Consider the following 22,860-nt stretch of genomic DNA (forward strand, 5'->3'; position numbering starts at 1 on the left):
ATTCAGGAAAGGGGGGAAAATGGTGCCTTCCAGCCGTTGCCGTTCGCATGGCAGCGTTTGGAAGTTGCTGTTTCCGAAAAACCTCGCTCAGGGAGCGAGGTTCGGAAACAGTGGATTCACGCCGCTCGGGAGTTGCAAGGCTGGCGCTGCTCCCAGGGACGCTGTTTTTAGCATCTCCCATGGACGCTGTTTTTAGCGTCCCTGGGATGCTGTATTTGGCCCATGCGGAAAGGGCCAGAATTTCAAAAAATTGCTTCCCTATGGCCACTAGTTCTTACTGGATACATAATGTATGGAACAGTTTGCTACACAATTTAATTGTTCTGTGGAGTCTCTGTAATCCCAATAAAGACCAACAGCAACATTTATTAACGATATTTTTCTAATCTAGATTATATCAAGGTGCAGCAGCAATTATAGGGGAGCTATTTTAGTTTGTTTCTATGTGGCTGGTCTAACATAGACACAGTGGTTCTGATTATACAGTTATAAATTCAAAGTGACATACAGATAATGAAAAGTTCACAGGCAAATAGGATAACAAAAATTCATATGCAACTGATAAGAATAAAACATTTTTACATTGAAGTTAGACAGTATCACGCAATAGTATCTTTCACAAATGTCATAAAGACAGTATCATGACTAGGGTTGAGCAATACTGAAAATATCAGTAAAATTCGGATTTGGGCTTATTTGGGCATAAAATAATCTGTATGCCTGAATAAGTCCGAATACCATATTTGGTGTTCCTGAATATATTCGGATATCCGAATATATTTGGGTCTGTCTGAATTTGTTTGGTGTTTTTTCGGTTTTTATTGCGTTTCAGCCTACAGGGAGGGCATTTTTAAAGCTAGCGGCACCTAAATTTCACTGGAGACTCTCCTGATGATACCACCCAAGTTTAATGATGTTTGGTTCCAATGGGAGTTAACAGTAGATTGGGGCTACCCATTTGAGGGTCCATAACTCTGGACCCCCTGAACCAAACTTCACCAAACACGGGTGGTATCATCAGGAGAGTCTCCAGATGATACCCTGAAATTTCAGTGCTGCTAGCTTTAAAAATGCACCCCTAACAGGCACCCCAAGAAATCTCCCCAGATTCTGTGCTCTGAAGTGCCTTGGCTCCATTGCAGCCAATAGGGAATTTCTGGGTGTGTAAGCAGGCTGCACATTTTTCAAGGTAGAGGCACAAAACTTTCAGGGTTTCTTCAGGAGACTCTCTTGATGACACCACCCAGATTTGGTAACCTTTGCTTCTTGAGGTTCAATTTTATGGGCCTCCAAAAGGGTAGGGCCCATCTCCCACTGTCCCCTGCAGCAAAGTTCACCAAACCTGGGTGATGTCATCAAGAGAGTCTCCTGGAGACACCCTGAAAGTTTTGTGCCTCTACCTTGAAAAATGTGCACCCCACCCCCAGAAATTCTCCACTGGCTGCAATGGAGTCACTTCAGAGTACAGAATCTGCCAGGCTCTTCAGCAAGCTCTATGGTGGGAAAAATGAATGGTTCTTTCTCACCATAGACTTCAATGGGCCAAACTGTTGCTGTTATGCCCAGCTGGCTCTGTGCCGGAGATGTTATTGGGACCTCAGGGGCGGGGGTCTTGCTTTGGGTGGGGACGCTTATTTCCTGCAGGGCTGATGATGTGTCTCCTGAAAGGAACCAGCCAACTTTGCTGAAGTTTGGATGGCTGGAAACTACCCTCCTTCTCCTGTTAGCTCCCATTGGAAACTTGGTCAGGGCCGTAAGGACAAGATATAGTTGCCAAGATGGAAATCTGTGAATGACAGGTGGTTGAGAGAGACACACCACTTTCAGGAAACTGGCAGTGTCAGGGTGCCTGGAGAGAGACATGCCCATAATAGTAGGACAGATGGTAGACAAGGCGACCACCTGTTGTCGGAGAGTGGAGCAGCAGAGACTCATGTCGAAGCCATGTTGCAGTAAATCAAGGATATTATTTGTGGAGGGATGTTCCGGATCTACGCTGTGATATCTGCTCCACCTCATGAAGGCCTTCCATGACGAATTATATATACTGATTGTAGACCGCCTACATGAAGCCAGGATGGTGGAAGTAACCTTGTCCGAATATTATTTCAGCCGCAACCTGTTCCGCTCAAGAGCCAGGTGGTCAGCTTGAGCCAACCTGGATCTGGGTGCAATAGAGGTCCCTGAGTTAGGAGGTCTGGGATGATCGGAAGGCTGAGGGGAGTGGTGGCTGACTTTTCTAGGATTGTTGAGTACCATGGTCATCTGTGCCACCAGGGAACAACTAGGATGACAGTCGCTTTTTCTGTAGATATCTTCCGTAGCACTTGCGGAAGAAGCTTGAAAGATGGGAAGGCATACAGCAGGCAAGGAGGCCATGGTGTTGTCAGTATATCCATTGTGTCAGCTAGTGGATTCTGATGACGTGTCATGTACTGAGGCAACTGAAAGTTGTCTGGGGAGGCAAATAGGTCCATGACTGAGTTGCCTAGTGTCTGACAGATGATCTGGAAGATCTGTGGGTTGAGCTTCCATTCTCCCTCCAACATCTGTTGCCAACTGAGCCAATAGGGCCTGGTGTTCAACACACACCGAATGTACTCAGCCTTGAGTGATAGAAGATGTTTTTCCGAAGACATCAGGATCTTGGAAGCTTCTTGGTGTAATTTCGAGGATCTGGATCCCCCGATTGTTGACAAACATCTTTGTGGATGTACTGACGGTCTTGATCAGGACATGATGATGTAGCTTGTGGCAGAAGTGTTGAAGAGCTAGAAATATCACTCTGGTTTCTAGTACGTTGATGGGCAGTCTGGATTCTTCTTTCAACCACTGTCCTTGCACGAATTACTGTTGAAGGGTCGCTCCCCACCCCTGCAGGCTGGCATAGGTGAATAATTGTGGCCGATTCTGGTGCAGGTAAGTCTTCCCTTGGCTGAGGTTGGATCTTAGGGTCCACCATCTCAGGCTGATTCGAAGGGAGTTGGAGACAGGCAGGGTCTTGTCCTGTTTCTGCATAATTCAAGATTGGAAGGGTCATAGGAATTGTTGCAGGGGCCGAGTGTGGAACCTGCCCCATTGGGTGAAGTCTATGACTAATATCATTAGTCCCATCAGGCTGGCCAGTTGCAGGAGCTGTCCTGGCTGAGATCACTGCTTCTACAACATGCTGGATTTTCAGGATCTTATCCATGGGAATGAAAAAGGTGTCTCGAGTTGTGTCTATCACTGCTCCAAGGTGTTCTATCGTTTGGGATGGTGTTAGTGTCCTCTTGTTGAGGTTGATCAGAAAACCATGTTGATGAAGGATTCGCTGCACTGTCTGGATGTTTTGCAACACCTGATTGTGAGACCTTGACCTGATGAGAAGGTCGTCGAGGTAGGGATGTATGTGAATCCCTTGTTCCCTCAACAATATGATAGGTGCCAAATTAACCTTTGAACATGTCCTGGGCAGTGGTGAGACCAAACGGGAGTGCCCTGAACCAGAAATGTTAATTCTGAATTGTAAATCTGAGAAATTTGCAGTGGGTACCTCCGTCAGGTTGAGTGAAGTCATGAAGTCCTTGTGACTAAGAGACACCATGATGGATCGTAGAATCTCTATCCAGAATTTTGGGAGCTTGATGTAAGCATTTAGAGTGCATAGGTTGAGAATCATCCTCCAGTTTCCTGACCTTTTGGGGACTGTAAAGAAGTGTGAATACAGTCCCTGTAGGACTGGTTCTATGGCTTTTATTTGGAGGAGGTGATGGACCACTTTCCAGGTTCTGGTGGCCTTGTCCGGTAGAGCAGACAGCGGAGATGGTAGGAAATGTTGGTGAGGGATTCTTGAGAATTCTATCACATATCCCTTGGAAATCACCTCTGCCACACAGTGGTCTACATGGTCGCCCTGCCAGGAGTGACAAAAGTGTAGGAGACAACCACCATTGTTTAGAGGAGCGTTCGGAGTGGAAGGGCTTACCAGATTTATTGCCTGGGCAAAAGGAATTTTGCCCTAGAAAGGATCCCTGTTGCCAAGATCCCTGGGGTTGCCAAGATCCATGGAATTGCCATGAGGACTGGGGTTGCCATGCATTTCAGGTCCCATCCCATGATGCTCCGGGAAGTACTCTATAGAAATTAAAGGCGTTCCTATCCGAGCACTGGGGCCGGTCCTGTCGGACTAACTTTGACATGGCCTTCTTTTTATCTTTGGTCATTATGAGAATCTGATCTAATTCTTTGCTAAAGAGCCCCCCCCCCCCCCGGAAATAGGGATAGCCTGACACTATATGTTTGGAGTGAGAGTCTGCCTGCCATGGGCGTAGCCAGACATTACATCAGACAACCATGCCGGCTACCATGGAATGCACCACTATAGTCAGGGCATCATTGGTGGCATCTGCTAAAAAGGTTTTAGCCAGAAGAACTCGTTCTACCCCTTCCCTAGCCGCCTGCTCCTCAGGGGGCAGGATGTCCAGAATCCTTTTAAGCCAAACCATGGTGGCCCACTGTAGAGGATGGGGCCAGTGCCTTAATGGCCAAAGCCAACCATTCATAGGATTTATGCAGGACGGTGTCTGACCTTTTATCAAGTGGATCATAGATATTTCCCTCACCCTCCTTGTTGACCAGGTCTCCTGAGTGTAAGGCCCCTAAGGGGGAATCCACTGGGGGGATTTTGAGCAGGCCATGGATGTATTGTGGCACCGCATACAGCTTCCTGAATGAGCCCCACCACCTTATGGGTGGCAGGGCTCATCCATTCCCTCCTTGTGCACTTCTCAAATCACTCAGGGTCGGGGAAGAAACCCTGCTCCATTTGTTCCTGAGGGAAATACTCAGCGTCCCCGAGGACAGTCCTTAATGGGCTTGGACTAGGCCTGAGAAGAAGAGATCAAGGGGTCCTCTGCATCTTTGGGGTCCTTGAGGTGTAGGGCTGTACTAGTTTTGTTAATGAGGAACAGCAAGTCCTCCTGTTTGAAAAAAAAGCATAGATTGATCTGAGGGGTCCTGGGGAAGCTCCTCTGAATCTGAAAAATGATCCCTCTTTTCCCCCTCCTCCAGCTCGCTGTCCCCTTCATCTCGAGGGAAATTCAGGGGGTCCTGTTGGTGATTGGTGCTGGAATGCTCCCTATGGGAACTATGGGAGACCTGGGTGGTACGGCTGGCACTGGGCTCAGGGACATGGACCTGTGCTCTATTGGGCTCCCTGGCCAAAAGGTATTTTTGAATTTCCTCCTGCATAACAGTCCTAAACCTGTTAATGGGATTTCAATGGAAGCGTTCTGCTTGGGGGTAGAATTGCTCGGGAGTAACGTATCAGCCGAGGAGGTACCCGCCATCTCATCTCCTTCCCCTGGTGACCCGCCATCTTGCTTTGTCTCAGAAGGATCGTCAGGAGAATCCCTCATTGTTTCAGGGGCCAGGCACTCCGTTGCTCTTTGGAAGCTAGTGGTGCCAGTGAGAGCGCAGCTGTTAGACGAAGCGCCCTGGGAAGGCGTTCAGCTGGTTTGTGAAGTAACACAGTGTTTCTTGCACTCCATTGCAGCTGCACCGTCTGCAGGTCGGGCTGCTTGATTCCTACGCAGCCGCGACTGTTTGCTCTGCTTGGGGGGAGGCTTGGACCTTCCTGAACGAGTTGGTGGCTCTCTGGCTCAATCCCAAGCAGTCCTTGTTGCCTCAGCTGCAGAATGGGCAAAATCTCCCTTTCATGGGAGGAGCCGGCCGCCATTTTGAGGTGGGCTGAAGAGAAAACAGCGGGAAAAGGGGAGCTGCGTGGCCTTGGGAGCCAGTGCAGCTTAGTTCCCTCTAATTGCTCCAATTAAAGAAGCTGCAGAGGTAGAAGGATATGGGGCACAAAATACAAAGGGACACACTCAGGAATAGAAGGATGAAAAGATCAGTTTCTGTAAGACCCTGAAAAAACCATGTACTCCCCAGGAAATAAACTGGGGAGAAGATGGCTTCCCAGGCTCATACAGGAAGTAACATGAAAGCTTTTCCTGCCTCCTAGAAAATTTGAATGTGTAACATTTGAGTACAGAATTGCAAACACACATATATGTATACAGACATAGTTGCTATGGTTTTCCAAGCCATCAGTAAAATCTTAGCAACCTGCATACATTCAGCACAGTAAAAAAAAAGCATGAGCTGATTTTCAGGTAAACATTCTAGTTGTAGATGATCTATTCTGTGTTCAGAACTATAAATAAACACATGCAGTTAACAGAATTATGGAGCTGTGTCCAGTGGAGGGATCCAAAAATTTTAATAACAGGTTCCGATGGTGGTGGGATTCAAACAGTGGCGCCGCCAGTCCCTATTGGGCAGGGCACCTCCAGTCCCTATTGGGCAGGGAGTTTGCTTTAGTAGCCCCTTCTCGGCACTCAGAAAAAATTAGTAACCACTTCTAGAGTACTGGTGAGAACTGGTTGGATCCCACCTCTGGATCCCACCTACATTGGTCCCAACATCAGGTACTAGGCGTAGATTAGCCATTCTTTTTGTCTACTTGCCACCTAGTTCCTCATTGGGCAACTTCCATGAGTTGGCAAAGGTACTGTTAGATGTGGAACTGGAGACTCCTGGAGTAGGGGAGTTCAACATTCATCACTAGAACACCTCATTGGGTCCAGCCCAAGACTTTACATCTTCTTTGATTGTCTTTGGTCTCTCCCAAATCATGACTTAGCCCAACATATGAAAGAGATCATACCCTGGAATTAATCTTTTGTACCTAGCCTTTGAGGGAAGGTTTGGTTTTAGGGCTGGAGATTTCCCCTGAACCATGGCCTCACCACTACCTATTTAAAGTCAGGGTGAATGTGGTTTCAATACCCCATATGAGAGGGGACCTAGTTGTTACCCCCAGTGGACACTAAGATCAGGAGCCAAGGGATTCCTGATTACCCCTGTCCATGGGAGATCTGGTTGACCTCAGCACGGGCCAAGGCTTTTTCGGCCTTGGCCCACTCCTGGTGGAACAGTCTCCCAGAGGATATCAGGGCCCTGGGGGACTTTATGGAGTTCCACAGGGACTGGAAAATGGAACTATTCCACCAGGCATTTTGTTGAGGCCGATCTTTGACTGCCAGTCTCCCCTGGGGCTATTAAGCCCATAATGTAGGTTATTTCTCCACTTGGTTTTACAGCTTTTAATGTAGTCCATTTTTAAAAAAATTCTGATTTTATGACTATGTAGGTTATTTTATCTATTTAATTGAGTACTGTTACATTTTATAGCTTAGGTTCTCACTGAAACAGTTTTTATGTATTGCACTTGATTATACATCACCCTGAGCCAGAAATGGGAGGGGCTAACAAATCTAATTAATTGATTAATTAATAAAATGGCCCACCGATGGAGACTCATGAGCTGTACTAGATTCCAGAATGCTCTATGGGATTTTAGGATTCCAAACATGTGTTCTATTGAAACTGCAGTGGAAGTGTGGAACATGATGGTCCTTTGAAGCTATTGACAAGGTTGCCCCTCATCAACCTCTCACATCCTCAGGACAAAATCCAGTTCCATAGTTTACCACAGAGTTGGATGATTTGAAAAGAGTTGGGAGATGTCGATAATGGCACTGGGGGAGAATCGTCCAGAATCTGACAGATTATACCCTAGAACTCATCGAAAGACCTATTAATCAGTTATAATGATGGCAAAGAAAAGTTCATTTTCTACTACTATAGCTACTATTATAGCATTAGGTAATTCATATCCATCCCAATTGCTCAAGACAGTTCAGCATCTGCTGATGCCTTAATCTAAATCTTTACTGTCCCATACACAGACAATTAGCTGTGATACTTTTATCAAGCTTTTTTTACTGATAAAATATCAAACATACACACCATTATGTTGTCAGCTGTATCACAGATACACCAGAAGAAAGGCCAAATACACTTCCTGGCTTATTTACAGATCATTTTAATGCGTTTTCATGATGGATATTGAGAAGATCCTAGGATGGCCACTCGTACTGTAGACTCACATCTTACCTGCTAAAATTATGTTAGGGCCACATCAACAAACCTTTTACATTAATGATAAATCAGTCACTAACTCAGAGCACCTTCCCTCAGCCACTCAAAGCGGAGGTTATCAGTCCACTACTTTAAAAAAATCATCCTTACAGAAAAATGTTGCGGCCAATGATCATCCTGTCTACCCTTTCTGGGCAACGTGATTGACAGAGCAGTGGCAGACCAAAAGTCTTCTTGGATAACCCATCTACTCTGAACCCTTTTCATTTTGGCTTCAGGACAGGTTACAGGACAGAGATAGTACTGCTAGCTTTAGCTGATTATCTATGCCTGAGTGTAATCAAAGATCAAACCTCTCTGTTGATCTTATTGGATTTACGTGCAGTCTTTGTTCTTGATGGGACACTTGGTGTATCAATAAGTATTATGGGATGTGCCTTGAAATCATTCCTCATGTATCTGGCTCAAAGGATTGCTATTTGAAACCAGTTGTCACCCGTGTCAGACCTGACTTTTGGGCTTCCACGGGGCCCAATTCCATTTCCCATACTCTATGTAAATCTCTTACTTCAAACCATTCACAGTTTTGAGGTTGGTTGTCATCAATATGCTGATGTACCCAGCTCTATATATCTTTATCCAAATCTCCTCATGTCCTAAACAGCTGCCTGGTTCCTCTGGTTAACTGGTTAAAAGTGAACAAATACAGGTTAAACTCTGAAAAGATAGAGGTAATGCTGTTTGAATGACATTGTGCTCTCCCCCCCATTTTTGATAGAGGGTAGCTGACCAATGCTGACTGCATTAAAAGCCTTGGGGTTATACTAGATCCAACATTACAACTGGAGAAGCAAGTTAATGCATTGCAAAAAAGGTTTACTTCCAAATGAGTCTAACCTATAAGATGGCTTGACATAGCTGATATGGCCATCTGAACCCATGACTCAGTAATAAAATTAGACTAGTGTAATGCATTGTACATTAATTCTCCCCTCAAAATCAGTTCAGAAACTCCAACTGGTGCAAAATGCTGCAACTCAGAGCATACATATTACTCCCATTCTGAAGACACCCCATTGGAAGCCCATTTGTAAATGGGCTGAATTTAAGGTATTGGCTATCACATACAAAGTCTTTCCTTCCTTTGGTCTCTCTTGTCTGTAGGACTGCTTCTCTCTCTATGGTTCACCATGACAGCTCACTGATCTGAGTTGGGCCTTCTTGAGGCTCCAACCTGCAAATGGTCAAAATCAACACTTGCCCTTCTGTCTGCTTTCTCCATTGTGGCTCCCACCTTACAGAATGGCCTGCCCAAGGAGGTCAGGAAGTCTCCCACTCTCCTGGCTTTCTGCAAACTATGGCCGTTTCCGCACGGCCCTTTTATGGCGCCCTGGGGATGGCAAAAAGCGCACTTGCCGTTCCCAGAAGCCGATTACTGAACTGGCAGCTGCTGCTCTGCAACGCAGCAGCGCCGACCTGGCTTCGCTCCCCCTCCCCCAGGGCGGCGTCAGGCCGCCCTAAAAAACAACCCTTTAAAGGGTTGTTTATGCCCCAACAGCGTGTTCCTGTCGGGGCAGTGCGAACGGCACCACCGGGAACATGGCAACTGTTTCCCTTCCCTTTCCCACTCCACCTTGTCCCGTCGCTCGGCCTGCTGGTCCTCCGAAGCCCCTGGAGGTCGGAGGGCAGCGTGGGCGGGCCTCACTGGTCATCAGGCCCACGACCCCTGGAGTTAGGAGGCAGCAGCCGGTGCAGTGGCTTCAGGGAGGTTGTGAACCTTAATCAGAACAAGAAAAGACAAGCGAAAGCTCCATCGCGGATAGCCTGCCTCAGTCGCCCGGGCCGGGCCTTCTCCGGCGACATTCGACCGCGTAAGCGTCGAACAAGTCTCGCCTCACCCGGCAGATAAATTCTTGCGGCGTGCAATAAATAAAGCCTGGAAATGGCCTCGCTGTTGGTGGCTACCGAAGCAACGAGGTATTCAAGAGGACCTTTCTGCATAGGTAATAGGATTACACTGTACTAAATGGTTCACAAACTTACTTGGATAAATTATGAGGGACTGTGGTCTGAACTGCTGTATATAGCTTACTATAAGCAGAATCCTATTATGCAATTTTTGCACTGCTTAATGTGTCAGGTAAATACTTATGCTATGCTTCAGTCCTTTCTGATTCTACAATCCTAATACATTGTTTATTGAATGTCCCATTTTGTTGATTGTACTGACTCACTATGTGCAATCCACCTTAAGTCCCTGTAAGAAAGATTGACTTTAAATAATGTAAATAGTTTTTTTTTAAGTTTAGGTCTTACTGAGAGCCCCTTCCAAAGGGAGGGGGGCTGAAACCACCAGTGGAAGGAGAGCAGGTTTCCACCAGCAGGAATGCCCTCCCTGGGCCACTTATGCCGACGGGAAGGCAATTCTGCTGTCAGCACCATGGGTCTTCACCTGGTGTAGCAAGGGCAGACCAGGAGTGTGACCTAGGGAGGAGCTGGGACCTTAGCTGGCTATGTAAGGCTGGTGTGGAGCAATAGGGCTTCTTGGTGGTAACAGCACCAGGAATCCCCTTTGGGAGCAGTGGCGCTGTGGTTGGGCACCCAGCCTATGGATGGGGCTGCTTATCTGAGAATTTAAGATGTCATACCACACCAAGTTTTAAGATTATAGGAGCATAATACAGCCAACATTAAGCATTTTACATCCCATTCATTCTCTCCCATTGAACTCAGTAGAACTAATTGTGCTCACCTTTCGCTGAATCAAGTCTATAGCGAAAACAGACTCATAGCCCTATGTACATTTGAACTAAACAATGAATTGAGTTCTCATGTAGAAAGCATCAAGACATGCCTATCATGCCTTTTTAAAATTTTAATAAAACCTCATACAAAGGAATACATTAAATTTGTCAAAGATATTAAAGTCTTACCAGAAATGGACTCCAGCAAATGCAAGAGACACACATTATAGCCAACAGCTGTATGATCATCTCAAAATGATGAGATCTGCCTTGTCTCTGTTGACTCTTAAATTTGACCCTCAAAAGTGTAATTCCCGTCACAGCATTGCACAAGAATGAAATACCAAGGGCCAGTAAACCTAAGCATGAAAAAAGTAGGAGGTAAAATCGGTCTTCCCAGTCTTCAACATCTTCTGTTTTATAAAAACACCAGGTCCTTGATGCCTGAATTTGATAGGCTTTCAACCTAAATATAGGCAGCAATGCAATGAAAATAGCAAAAAGGCATACCATAGTCAACATTATTTTTACATGTTTAGAAGTCATCTTTGTTGAATGAAATATTGGCTTTGTGACTCCTATGCAGCGCTCAACAGCCATCACACTGCCCAGAAAAAGGGGACATAGTCCAAAGAACACCATACAGATGCCAAAAATGCTACAGAGAACATTTGACTGATTAAATCGAATCCAGTCTTTGTCAGATATATATACAAATACTGCAATAGTTCCAGTGATGAGATGACCCAGCAAGTCTCTGTGATAACCAGGCCACTAGCCAAAAGCAAAAAAGAAGCTTTTGATTTCTGTCTAAATCTCTGATAAGCCTTCATTAGAATAGCTATTGCAAGAGTGTTGGATAAAATTCCCACTGTCATAAAAATTACAGAAAAAAACACAGAGATCTTCTTTTCTGTGCGACAGGTTGTGTTGGAAAATATACCGTTTCCAGCCAACACTGGTGATTTTGAACTGTTCATTGTCAGAAAGGTAAACTCAGCAGTCAAAATACTTCAGTAGTCAGGCAATCATCAGGCATCTGTAATACATTTTTAAAAAAAATTGTTTAAAACACAAGAAATAGCTTTTTAAAAATCATTTCAACTTTCACATATAACTGAAACACCAAAGTTTTTATGACATCAAATCTACACAGCTATTTTAGAGCACAATGCAGCACAATATTTTACAGCAAGCATCTCTGTATAACAGTCAAAAGTTAATAGTGCAATCCTGCACACATTTATCAAGCTTTTTCATGATGTAATTCCATTTCATAATGTATCTGCTAGCACTAAACACATGTCAAAATGTGAAATGGCTTAAAACAAACCAAAGAAATACATATATAATAACAGAATTGTCTTATCAACATTAAAGGTGATTTCATTTCCAGAAAAAAATATTCTGATATAACTGAAATAGATGTCAACTTTCAGCTAAATAATTAAGCCAACGCTGTAAATCTCGTATGCAGCATTCTTCTGCAGTGTTGTCTGATTTCTGCCTTCTCTATTCCATCTTTGCTATATTCTGCCTAATATATAACACACTGTTCCAAATATTTGCATTTTCCTGATGGAATTTGATCATGCAAGTAAAGTATTTTCTACAACTTAAAATATTAGCATTAAACAATTCTGAAATGCTCATGGTGCTACTAGCATAAGCTGTCTGGTATGAAAGATAACACTAGGACCATGTGGAAGAATAAAAAGTGGAAGTCTTAAATATCGTTATGAGTTTGAATGTTTCAGTTAGAATGAACAGATATATGTTTTTGCCTAATAAACTAGAATAAAAGTATATCAAAAACTTATGAGTCTTAAATTATCTGGAACCTCTTCAGACAATGATATGACGCACCTAACTCAAGAATGTTTTAGCTGAATCTGAATTTTTCAAGCATCGCGGCACAGAGCTAGCCTAACCATAGGTTAAACCAAGGTGGTTTCAGAGGCACCTCCACATTTTCAGGGTTGCCAAATGAGACAGAAGTGAATTTCTATCTTTATTTTTACATTATTTATTTTGAATGCCAAGTAAATAACGTTCATACTAATTTTTCCGTATAATGGGTACGGTTAGGAGAAACCAAATTTACAGTTTGCCTAAGACACCAAAATCATTCAGCAGGCCTTGCATATCTGAGGCAAGCAGAATATTTTGTAGCTGTACGTTTAGCTGAAAGAACTTTGGGAATGTGGAAACTTAATGGAAGATCAGTAGTTCCGCTGTCTGTCTTTCTTTAAATTTACTATGCTATGTTTGTAGATTTGAAAATAAAAGCAGTATTACAATGAACGTTAGCCTCCAACACTCTTAGCCAAAGGAAACTAAACTTGGTGTTGCCTCTGAACATATTATACAAAGAAGCATTTAGACTATTTATTTATTTATACCATGCTTTTTTCCAGTTTGGACTTGGGAAACCCAATCCGGAGGTGTGTGAATGGGCTTTGGAACAGCAGAGGATCGCACCAACACAGTTTATTCCACCAGTGTAAAAGGGCACCTGCACAAGGGGAGATAGCAAATACTCCAGCATCCAGCACTCACAGCTCTGCAGCAGGCAAACACAGAAGTGGGTGCCACTGCAGAGCTATGCAGAGCAGCGTCCAAGTGGATGCTGGTACAAGGGGAACTGGATGGGGCAATCCTGGCAGTGGCCAGCCCAGGAATGCCACCCCTTTACCCCGCAGACTTGCATTGTGGCGTAAGCCTGTTTCAGCTATGGGGGAATTCAGACAGCAAGAGGGTTTTCAAATTTTCCTCCTTTTCACACTGCCTGAAGCCCCTTTGGAGGAAGCACAGTACAGCCTTCACTGCATCCCAGCTGCTGCAGCACTCTCCCACAATCTGGATTGTGCTGTAAGCGACTTTTAGAACATCATTCTCTGCTTCTCCATTTTCTCGCAACAACAGCAGTGTGAGGTAGGTCAGGATGAGAGTTTGTTACAAGTCCAAGGTCACCCAATAAGTTTCCATGGCATTCAAACCTAAGTTGCCCAAGGGATTCAAACCTAGGTCACCCAGGGTCCTTGTCCGCCAGTCTATTGACTACACTACATTGGCTCATACTTAGGAAATATTAATAGTATTGTCATGTTTGGAGACTTTGAGCTCCTAGATTATTTTACCATGAAATAAAGCATACAGATTTGAAACATTAAGTGTGATCATGAACTGGAAGAGGCACAGCCAGACTATGCAGATGATCTTGTAGCTTTCCCTTTAATGTTTGGGATTTTCCAGATGTTAAGTATTTTGCAAATTCATATGGGGTAGCACCAACCCAATGAACATTTTGTTGTAGTCTGAAAAGGCCTTGGGGAGTCACTGTAAAAGATAGCAGGGAGAATCCTTATCACCAACACCAACGCAATAATACCTAAATTGGGATACTGAGAATATGGTTTTTAGGAGGAAAGTGTTCTAAGTACCCATTCCAGGAACTCTAGGGTTCTTGTCTGTTGGAGCCCTGTTCAGTAATCAGCATACCTACAAAATGCTTGTCTTCTTGAAGAAGTGAGAAGGAACTTGGAAGAGATCTGGGAATTAGTATTGCAAATCTCCAGGTGGCAGATGGCAATCTTCTGGAATTACAACTAATCTCCAGGTTTCAGAGATCATCTCCCCTGCAGAACATGGCTGCTTTGGAAGGTGGACTCTATAGCATTTTATCCCACTGAGGTTCCTCCCATCTTCAGGCCATTCCCTCCCCAGATTCCACCCCAAAAGCTCCAGTTTTTCCCCACAGAGCTGACAAAATGGGGGGCAAATAGGGTCTTATTTGTTGTGGTGGTGAAAATGACTTATTGGCTGATTCAGGGTTAAGGAGGAAAGAGAGGACCATGAATCTCATCATAATAAATGAGTACTCAAAATAGTTATCCTTCATAATTAACCTAATTTTTCACAGAAAGTTAAACTATTCTTGCACTAGATTCACACAGACATTGTTTTCCCTCTACCTGGAGGTGATTTTGCAGGGTTTTTTGGTACATCCAAGCGTAAGCTTCAAAGAACAGTTTGCCATGTTGTGCTTGCTTAAAATCCTGGCTCAAAACTAGACTTGCTGATTATGTAATGATGATGGAGCCCAGTGTCAGTTGTACCAAAGTTGAATGAGCTGAAAGATTCTGGTGTGTTTCATCTCAGCTACATGAACACTGTGAACATTTCCTTCCAGAAAGAAGAAACATGTAACAGGAAACCACTTTTTACTAGAGGTGCATACACTGCCATTCAAAATCTACAGATATTAAAGATGAAATGAAAAGTAATAATAAAAAGCAAACTGATAGTAACAGCAATAGGATTTTGATGTTAATAGAATGATAGTAGGTGGCAAAATACTACATTCACAGAAGAAATTATGACCAGCTTATGGGTTTCTAGTTTGCTTAAAGCATTTATACGTATATCAGTGTATTCCTGTGCAAAGTTACTCCAGTCTAAGCCACTGAGTGGAGTAACTTTGCATAGGATTGCACTGTGTGCACTCTATTTTGTTGATACATACAGTTGCTGATATATGTTCAGCCATCTCAGAGATGTACAACCAAGGCTTGATTTTATTAAATGCACTGACACTTGAAGTAAAGGCTGCCTCTTCTCTCATTTGAGACAACAGTGTAAGGCTGTGTTGTTTGGGCTGGCTATTTCTTGACACAGCTTTTATCATTTTTAATTGTGTTAGTATTTTACCATTTGGTATTTTACTATGTTAGGTTTCCGGGGGTTCTAATCTTTCTTTTGAACAAGGAGAAACAGTACAGAAATACTGTAAATAAATCTTGAGAAGTGGTAAATATATACAAACCAAATGCTAAGTAAGCCTATCAAATAGATGTTATGAGGGGCAAACTGGATCTCAGCCAAACAGGGAAACAAAAAGTAATGATAAAACTATATCTTGACAACTCACAGCAGAGTGAGTTAAACCTTCACACATTTTTGACACAACCATTTTATTAAATCTAAATTATTCCGATTGTTCAAATTCCTGGAATTTTTTTTACAATGCTTTTCCATGAGAAAAAGCCACACTATATATATTAAAGGGCCTATTAATCAGTCTCCATTTGTGGTTAATTAAAATGAAAATATTATAAAAAATATTCACACAGATCAGGGCACTATGTTCCTTTGCTACACTGTGTCATGAGAAAAGAAGAAGATAAGTGGACTCTGGCAGCAGAAAGGTTTAAATAGGTAGCAAAAATCTTCCAGCTCTGCATGTCTATGATCCACACTCTTTACTCATCAAGAATACTTTAGGAAAACATGCTGGTAGCAGGGACCAAATATCCTAAACAGAAATACTCCAGAGCAATACTTCAGAGCAATCCTAAACAGAAATACTCCAGAGCAAGATACTTGGAATTAATAGGTTCAGACTAGAATAACTCTGTGTAAGACTGTACTGTTTTCACTGCTGCAGGAATCTGAATAGTGCTTCAAAGTGTACTCTTTTCCGGGATACATATACACACACACTTATACTTTGCCTTTTTAGCAGCAAAGAAAATGCTGCTACACTCGTATTCATTTATAAAATTTATCATCTTTCTGTCTTGGAGCACTAAAGGCAATCTGGTTGTAATAGTCATAATAAGCAAAATGTTAAAACTTACATTAGTTGTAATATTATTAGCTGTACTGGTATTTTTTCTAATTTTATATTAGTACAAGAAACCATGAATCTGAGATGCTGCTATTGTCCCAAATGGGACCCAATGATCCAGAAAGCTCTAGGGAGTAATGAATTGGCTGACTGTATGTACATTCATCCCTTCCTTGTTCCTCAGCCCACATACTTGAAGCTTTCTCCTCATCTCTTGCATAATATTTTCCAACTTTCTGAACTTTAAGCTAGTATTGCTTAAGATTACATGTAATATTTTAGTAGTATTGAGGAGCACAGAAGTAAATTATGGACATTAGAAAGAATGGTTGTAATTCAAAAGTCTCTTAAACAGTGCATTCAGGTCCGTTTAAACTTCAACAAAAACTAATTACTAAATGTATTTTCGCAAGGCGCACCGGATTCATTCGAAGTTAGGAGCTGGTTGGTTGTTATGGGACTCAGGATCTAGCCTTCAGCGGCCTGGCTGAGCCCAGGTTGAGACGCCAGAGGTGTATCTCAGAGGGAAGTCTGTTACACACTGTGTCCAGTCACAGTGCACAGTGTGTAACAGCCTTCCCTCTGTGATACACCTCTGAAGATGCCAGCCACAGATGCAGGCAAAACAGTAGGAACAAGATCCACCAGACCACGGCCACACAGCCCGGAAAACCCACCACAATAATTACTAAATGTTTGTTTAATTAGAGCATACTCTGTGTCCTTAGCATGCAAACCTGCCCTGAGCCCTTTAACATAAATGTGATTAAAATAAAATAAAATAAATACTTTAAAATAAAATAAATTTTGAATGCTACATGGAGGCATTTTTAAATCAAATATTAATTGTGCTGAACAGAAATTTTCCATTTGATTTACAGATGCCCAGACTTCAATAGCTATCCTAAAACATCCCTTGCAATTATTGCTTTGTCTCATATGCCCATGTAGGCTTACAGACAAACAGGTTAAAAGGCATAAATTGTTTCAAAGTCTCCACTGTAAAACCATTTTCAGAGAGCTATGGCATCACTGAATTTCCTAGAACAGTACGCACTAGCAAAGCAGACCCAGAACTAAAGATAGTATTGGTCAATTGGCCATGCTGGTAGGGGCTGATGGGGTTTGTAGTCCATGAACATCTGGAGAGCCACAGGTTGAAGACCCCTGAAGGAGACTGCTTAGGAGAAATGTTTCAATATTAGCCAAAAGTTGTGAGATCAGAAACTGAAGCAGGAATCTTATGATGCTTGGTGCAATCTCCGATACAATTTCTGTTCATGCACTTCAATGTGCAGCAGAAACCAGAAGTGTGGCTGGAAGCAGAAAGGGAAGAGCAGGTGCAGACAGAGATGAAAATGGTAAGCAATAAACAGATAAGAGTGGATACCTATATGGATGGGACAACATTTAGGAAGGAAAGGAGGACAAAGGGTGTGCTGGCAATCTGAAGGGCTTAATGGCGATATGTTGTTGGATGGGTTGATTAGACGGCTGAAGTTGGGAAGCATTGTGGAACGAGGAGCAGAAGGGAAGATTTGGATGCATACAAGGGCGAAAAGGACGGGTTTAGAGCTCCATTGGCGATCGATCGGGTAGTTCTCTGAAGAATGTTCAGTAGCTGCATGTGGCAGAAACACGGAGAAGTTATAAGTGAAGGGCTGATGAAAATGAAGCGACGAAGCCCGCTGTTTTTAGTGGTACAAAAAGGAGGGTCTCATCTGCGAAGAAAGGGCGTCAAATCAACGAAGACCAGGAGGCAGTCAACGAGCCCTTTGCGGGAGGGCGGTTTAACAATCGCATAAATAAATAAATAATAAAATGAAGGAAATGAAGGGCAGGGAAAAGGGTCGGCGGGCTAGAAAAACAGGAGCTTGAGCAGCGGTAGAGCCCGTCTTCCAAAGTTATGTCTGCCTGCCTCAGCCCCCCTTCCACCACAATCTATGAATCTTTCAGGCGCTCTCACAAGACTCATGAAGGAAAGTAGGAAAGACGAGACGTTCCCAACCCGGGAAGCCCCAGCGTCGCCTCCTTTCCTTCCCCGACGCCGCAGAGTCGCTTCTTCCTCCCGCAAAAGTTTGCCTCGCACTTGGCCGCAAAGCGCGGGAAGACTATTTACCTCAGTTGCTCCAGTCCGGGCCAGGGGCACTCTTCTACCCCACTCTCCGTCCATCGCAGCCGCCGACTCCGCAGTGCAGGCGGGCTGACCCGCAGTCTGCAGCATGCCGCCCATCGCACTGTGCGCGCGGGACTTGCTGTTGCTCCTACTCCGACCCCGAGCCTCGCGCACGTTCCCGCCCCTTCCAGCGGGTGCGAACGTCACGCTCGCCGTCTGCCTCTTCTCGCTTCTCCCCCTCAGCCTTTGCACAGCCCCCCGACAACTCCTCCAGGGAGGAAAGAAATGCTCCTCACGATGCGGCTTTTGCAGTCAGGCATCCGCCCTTAAGCTCAGCCAGAAAGAGACACCTGAGGCAGGAAGAGACAACTCTCATATTCCGACCCCCGGTCTTTCAAAGGAGGGGGCTTCTCCGTGGATTTTCTCCTAATAGAACAGTCTTACGCGCCAAAAAAACCCCAATTGTTCTTTTGGTCTGGCAGTTGTCCTGATGATTCCATTTAAAAATACTTAGCCCCTGGCAACTTCGAAATGCTGTACAAACAAGGCTAGGCAACACGAGTCACACAGCCGCTGAGAAGAAAGTGCTGGATTTTTCTAAGACAGTCCATTGTGATGTAGTGGTTAAGAACATCAGACTCTAATCTGGAGAACCGGGTTTGATTCCCCATTGCTATACTGGAAGCCTGCCTGGTGACTCTGGGCCAGTCACAGTTCTTTCTAAACTCTTTCACCTATCTCATAAGGTATCTGTTGCAGGGCGAGGAGGGAAATGGATTCTATGCTTCTTTAAGACTCCTTAAGGTAGAGAAAAGTGGGGTATAATTATCTACTCTTCTAACTAAATATTAGTTTTTACCTTCACTGTGATTGCTATTATTGTACACTACTGAAATCTTCACAATGTGGATTAACTGAAATGTTGAAGTACTGCCCGTCCAAGAAGAAAATAATGATTTTGATTTGGGATTCTCGAACACCTGCCAATTCAGGTCAGCATGGTGTGGTGGTTAAGAGCAGGTGCATTCTATTCCCCGCTCTGCCACTTGAGCCCTGGAGTTTTAACTGATGAACTAGATTAGCTTGTGCACTCCAACACATGCTAACTGGGTGACCTTGGGCTGGTCACAGTTTTTCAGAGATCTCAGCCCCACCCACCTCACAGGGTGTTTGTTGGGGACAGGGAGGAGGGAAAGGAGATTGTAAGCCCCTTTGAGTGTCTTTACAGGAGAGAAAGGGGGGATGTAAATCCAAACTACTACTACTACTACTACTACTACTACTACTCTTCAGTTCATTTTTGAGATATGGTGATTAGAACTGCACACTTTATTTCAAATGAAGCCATGTCATAGATCTATACAGGGGCATTATATCAGCCATTTTATTTTCAAACCCTCTCCTAATAATTCTGAACAGAGTCTGCCTTTTTCACCACTGCAGCACACTGGGTTGACACTTTCATTGAGCTATCTAGTACAACCTCAAGATCTTTTCCCCTCTCAATCTCATCAAGTTCAGACTCAGTTGGGATTTTTCATTATCTTGGTTTTCACCATCCTGAATAATTTTGTGACATCTGCAGGTTTGGTCAGAGGACTATTCACCCTTTGTTCATCATTTATGAACAAATTAAATAGTACTGGCCCCAATACTAATCCTTGTGGGACCCCACTGCTTACTGAAATGTTGAAGTACTGCCATTGTGAGAACTGTCCATTTATTCTTACTTTTTGCTTCCCATCATTTAACTAATGTTGAATCCATAAGAGAACCTGCTCTCTTATCCTATGACTGAGATCACTCCAGAGTTTACTCAGGAGTCTTTGGTGAAGTATCTTGTAAAAAGTTTACCAGTTACAAGCAAGAATATGATTTTTTTGACAGTCAGTTTGATTAGTTGGTGTTTGACAGGTTGTTTCACTGAATTCTTTATTAACCCAGCAGTACAACAAAATTAACTTTTTACACATGTGAGTTCTCACACAGCCCAACTAAGGTCTGCTTTCTACCTGTTCTTGCAACATACCTACTCTGTTCAATAGGCAATCATTTAATCAGACAATTAGGTCATCACAAGTCATATAAATCAGTAATTCAGATCAGTCATCAATAAATGCCTTTGTTTCAACAAAAATTTTGGTGTTTTATTAGGTGATGCTAATAGACTACAGAAACAATATTTTATATGATCAAAACTGGCTATTTTTGTGTATTTCTGAAACCTAATTAATGGGGGTTAACTGGCACAGAAGAAAATTAAGGGATTCGTGTTAGTTACTGAGGAATATTTTTCTAAAACTGAGAGTGGTTCTCTGAGCGTAAACAAAATATTGATTCATTAAGGTATCAGTTTAGAAAGGGAAGGGGAAGCATGTTCTTTAAATAAGTGCCACAAATGATATGGGAGCCTACTGCCTCCAAGCATTAAATGAACTGGAAAACTAAAGGCAGGTTCAGTTCCCCAAAAGGTCAGTCCATGATTGTGGAAGATAGGGAGATTCTCATGTACTGAACATGAATAGAGTACTAAAGCATTACATACATACAAGGTCACTCATAGAAAAGCATGTTGATTTCATAGGAAATTTATGAAACAAAATTTATGAAACAAATTTATGAAACAAAAACAATTGAAGAGTAAAAACTGGAAAACCTATGGGGGACAGGTGCAACCCCTTCCTTTGATAATCCTCCATAACGTTCAAATACCTGTCACCTGGTACCAGGGGCGTAGCAAGGGAATACTGCGCCCAAGGTACATTTGTGCCCTGCACCCCTGCCCACCCCCGCCACACCCATGCACCAGCGCACACCTGGGACAAGATGCCCCACCCCCTGGCAGCTATGCACCTACCTGGTACACAGATCTTTGTAACAGCTTGGAAGGTTGAGGGTTTCACTTTTGACTAGCAACCTTGGACACAGGGCTGGGGGGGGGGGGTGTGACATGGCAATGCTCGTTTGAGATTCCATCTCCTTTAGGACATTCCCTGTCCCGCTGATTACTGGATTGGAGTGTTTAGGCCTCCATTGGGACTCCCTGGAGAGACTGTCTGTTCTGCTGGTGCTCTAGAGGTCATCTCTGAGTGTTGTTGTACCCTAACCTGCTAGTGTTGGGTGACTTCTACATTCATGTTGATTCGACCTCCTCTTTAGTAGCCGCTGATCTAGTGTCAACCATGGAGACACTAGGATTCTCCCTGGTAAACACTGGGAGCCCCAAGCATTAACAAAGCCACACTGTGGACCTGATCTTTGCGGCAGGTATGTATGTGGGCCTATCCACTATTGATAGAATGCCATGGTCTGACCACTATGTCCTAAAGGTTCGGATTGATGCTGCTGTGCCCCCCGTCTAGGCGACAGACATATTTTGGCCCACCTGCGGAGACTAATGGACCCAGAGCGGTTCCAGGACGCTCTGCGGGAGACCCCGCCCACTGGTGACACCCTTGATGAGCTGGTAGAGGGCTGAGATACCAGGCTTTCTGAAGTCATTGGGGCTGTCACTCCAAGGCGCCCTCTCCACGCCCACTCCACACCAGCCCCCTGGTACACCGAGGAGCTGCTACTAATGAAGCGGGAGTTGGGACAACTAGAGCAAGTGTGGCGGCGGGTTCTTAACAATGTAACAAGACACTCATATCAAGCGTTCATGAGGTCATATGAGAGAGCTGTGAAGGAAGTGAAGAGGCCTTTTTTTTCTTCCTCTATCACGGTTGTTAGCTCGTGCCCGGCACAATTATTTAGAGTAATTCAGTCATTGACAACCTCTGCTACGGGTCCTAAATCGAGTGAATTGGCACTTGGCTGTGAGGCATTTGCTAGCTACTTCACAGACAAAGTCTTGGTCCTCCACCAAACCCTATCCACAACGATTGATACAATAAGTGTACTGGAGACCCCTTGGCCGTCTTTGGGTCCTTGTTTTGGATTGGAACCCTTCCAGTCCAGTTTCCATGCTAGCCTTGGGACTGAGATGCTACTGGTCGTAGTCGTGGACGAACTCTGGCTCCACTCGGGCAAAGGTGGTTCGGCGCAGCTTGTGTTGTTAGACCTCACCGCAGTGTTCAACATAGTAGATCACGATCTTTTGGTCCACCGCCTCGCCGATATTAGAGTTTAGGGGTCTGCCTTGTGCTGGCTGGCCTCATTTCTCCGAGACTGGGGACTGCTGGTGATGCTGGGGGGAGAGAACTCCAGCCGCCACCCCACAGTCTGTGGGGTGCCGCAGGGGGAAATCTTCTCCCCAATGCTTTTCAACATCTACATGCACACTCTGACCAGTTTGGTCCAGAGTCCAATATGCTGGTGACACCCAGCTCATGTTCACAAAGCCCATCTTCAGCCCCTGGAGCTCTCCAGCATTGTTTAGAGGCTGTGAC

At 44.1% G+C, this 22,860-nt stretch overlaps 1 protein-coding gene across 1 annotated transcript in view; it reads right to left on the reverse strand.

Annotated features, from left to right (window-relative positions):
- PTGFR (prostaglandin F receptor) overlaps window positions 1-18,627 on the reverse strand; it is a 40,900-nt gene extending 22,273 nt beyond the window's left edge. The window contains 3 exon segments of the mRNA XM_048496876.1: window positions 10,917-11,483; window positions 11,486-11,766; window positions 18,476-18,627. Coding sequence (XP_048352833.1) covers window positions 10,917-11,483; window positions 11,486-11,707 — 789 coding nt within the window. The 5' untranslated portion in view covers window positions 11,708-11,766; window positions 18,476-18,627.
- Between the last annotated feature and the right edge of the window lie 4,233 nt (window positions 18,628-22,860).

Source organism: Sphaerodactylus townsendi, linkage group LG05 (genome assembly GCF_021028975.2).
Source record: "Sphaerodactylus townsendi isolate TG3544 linkage group LG05, MPM_Stown_v2.3, whole genome shotgun sequence".
NCBI lineage: Eukaryota > Metazoa > Chordata > Lepidosauria > Squamata > Sphaerodactylidae > Sphaerodactylus > Sphaerodactylus townsendi.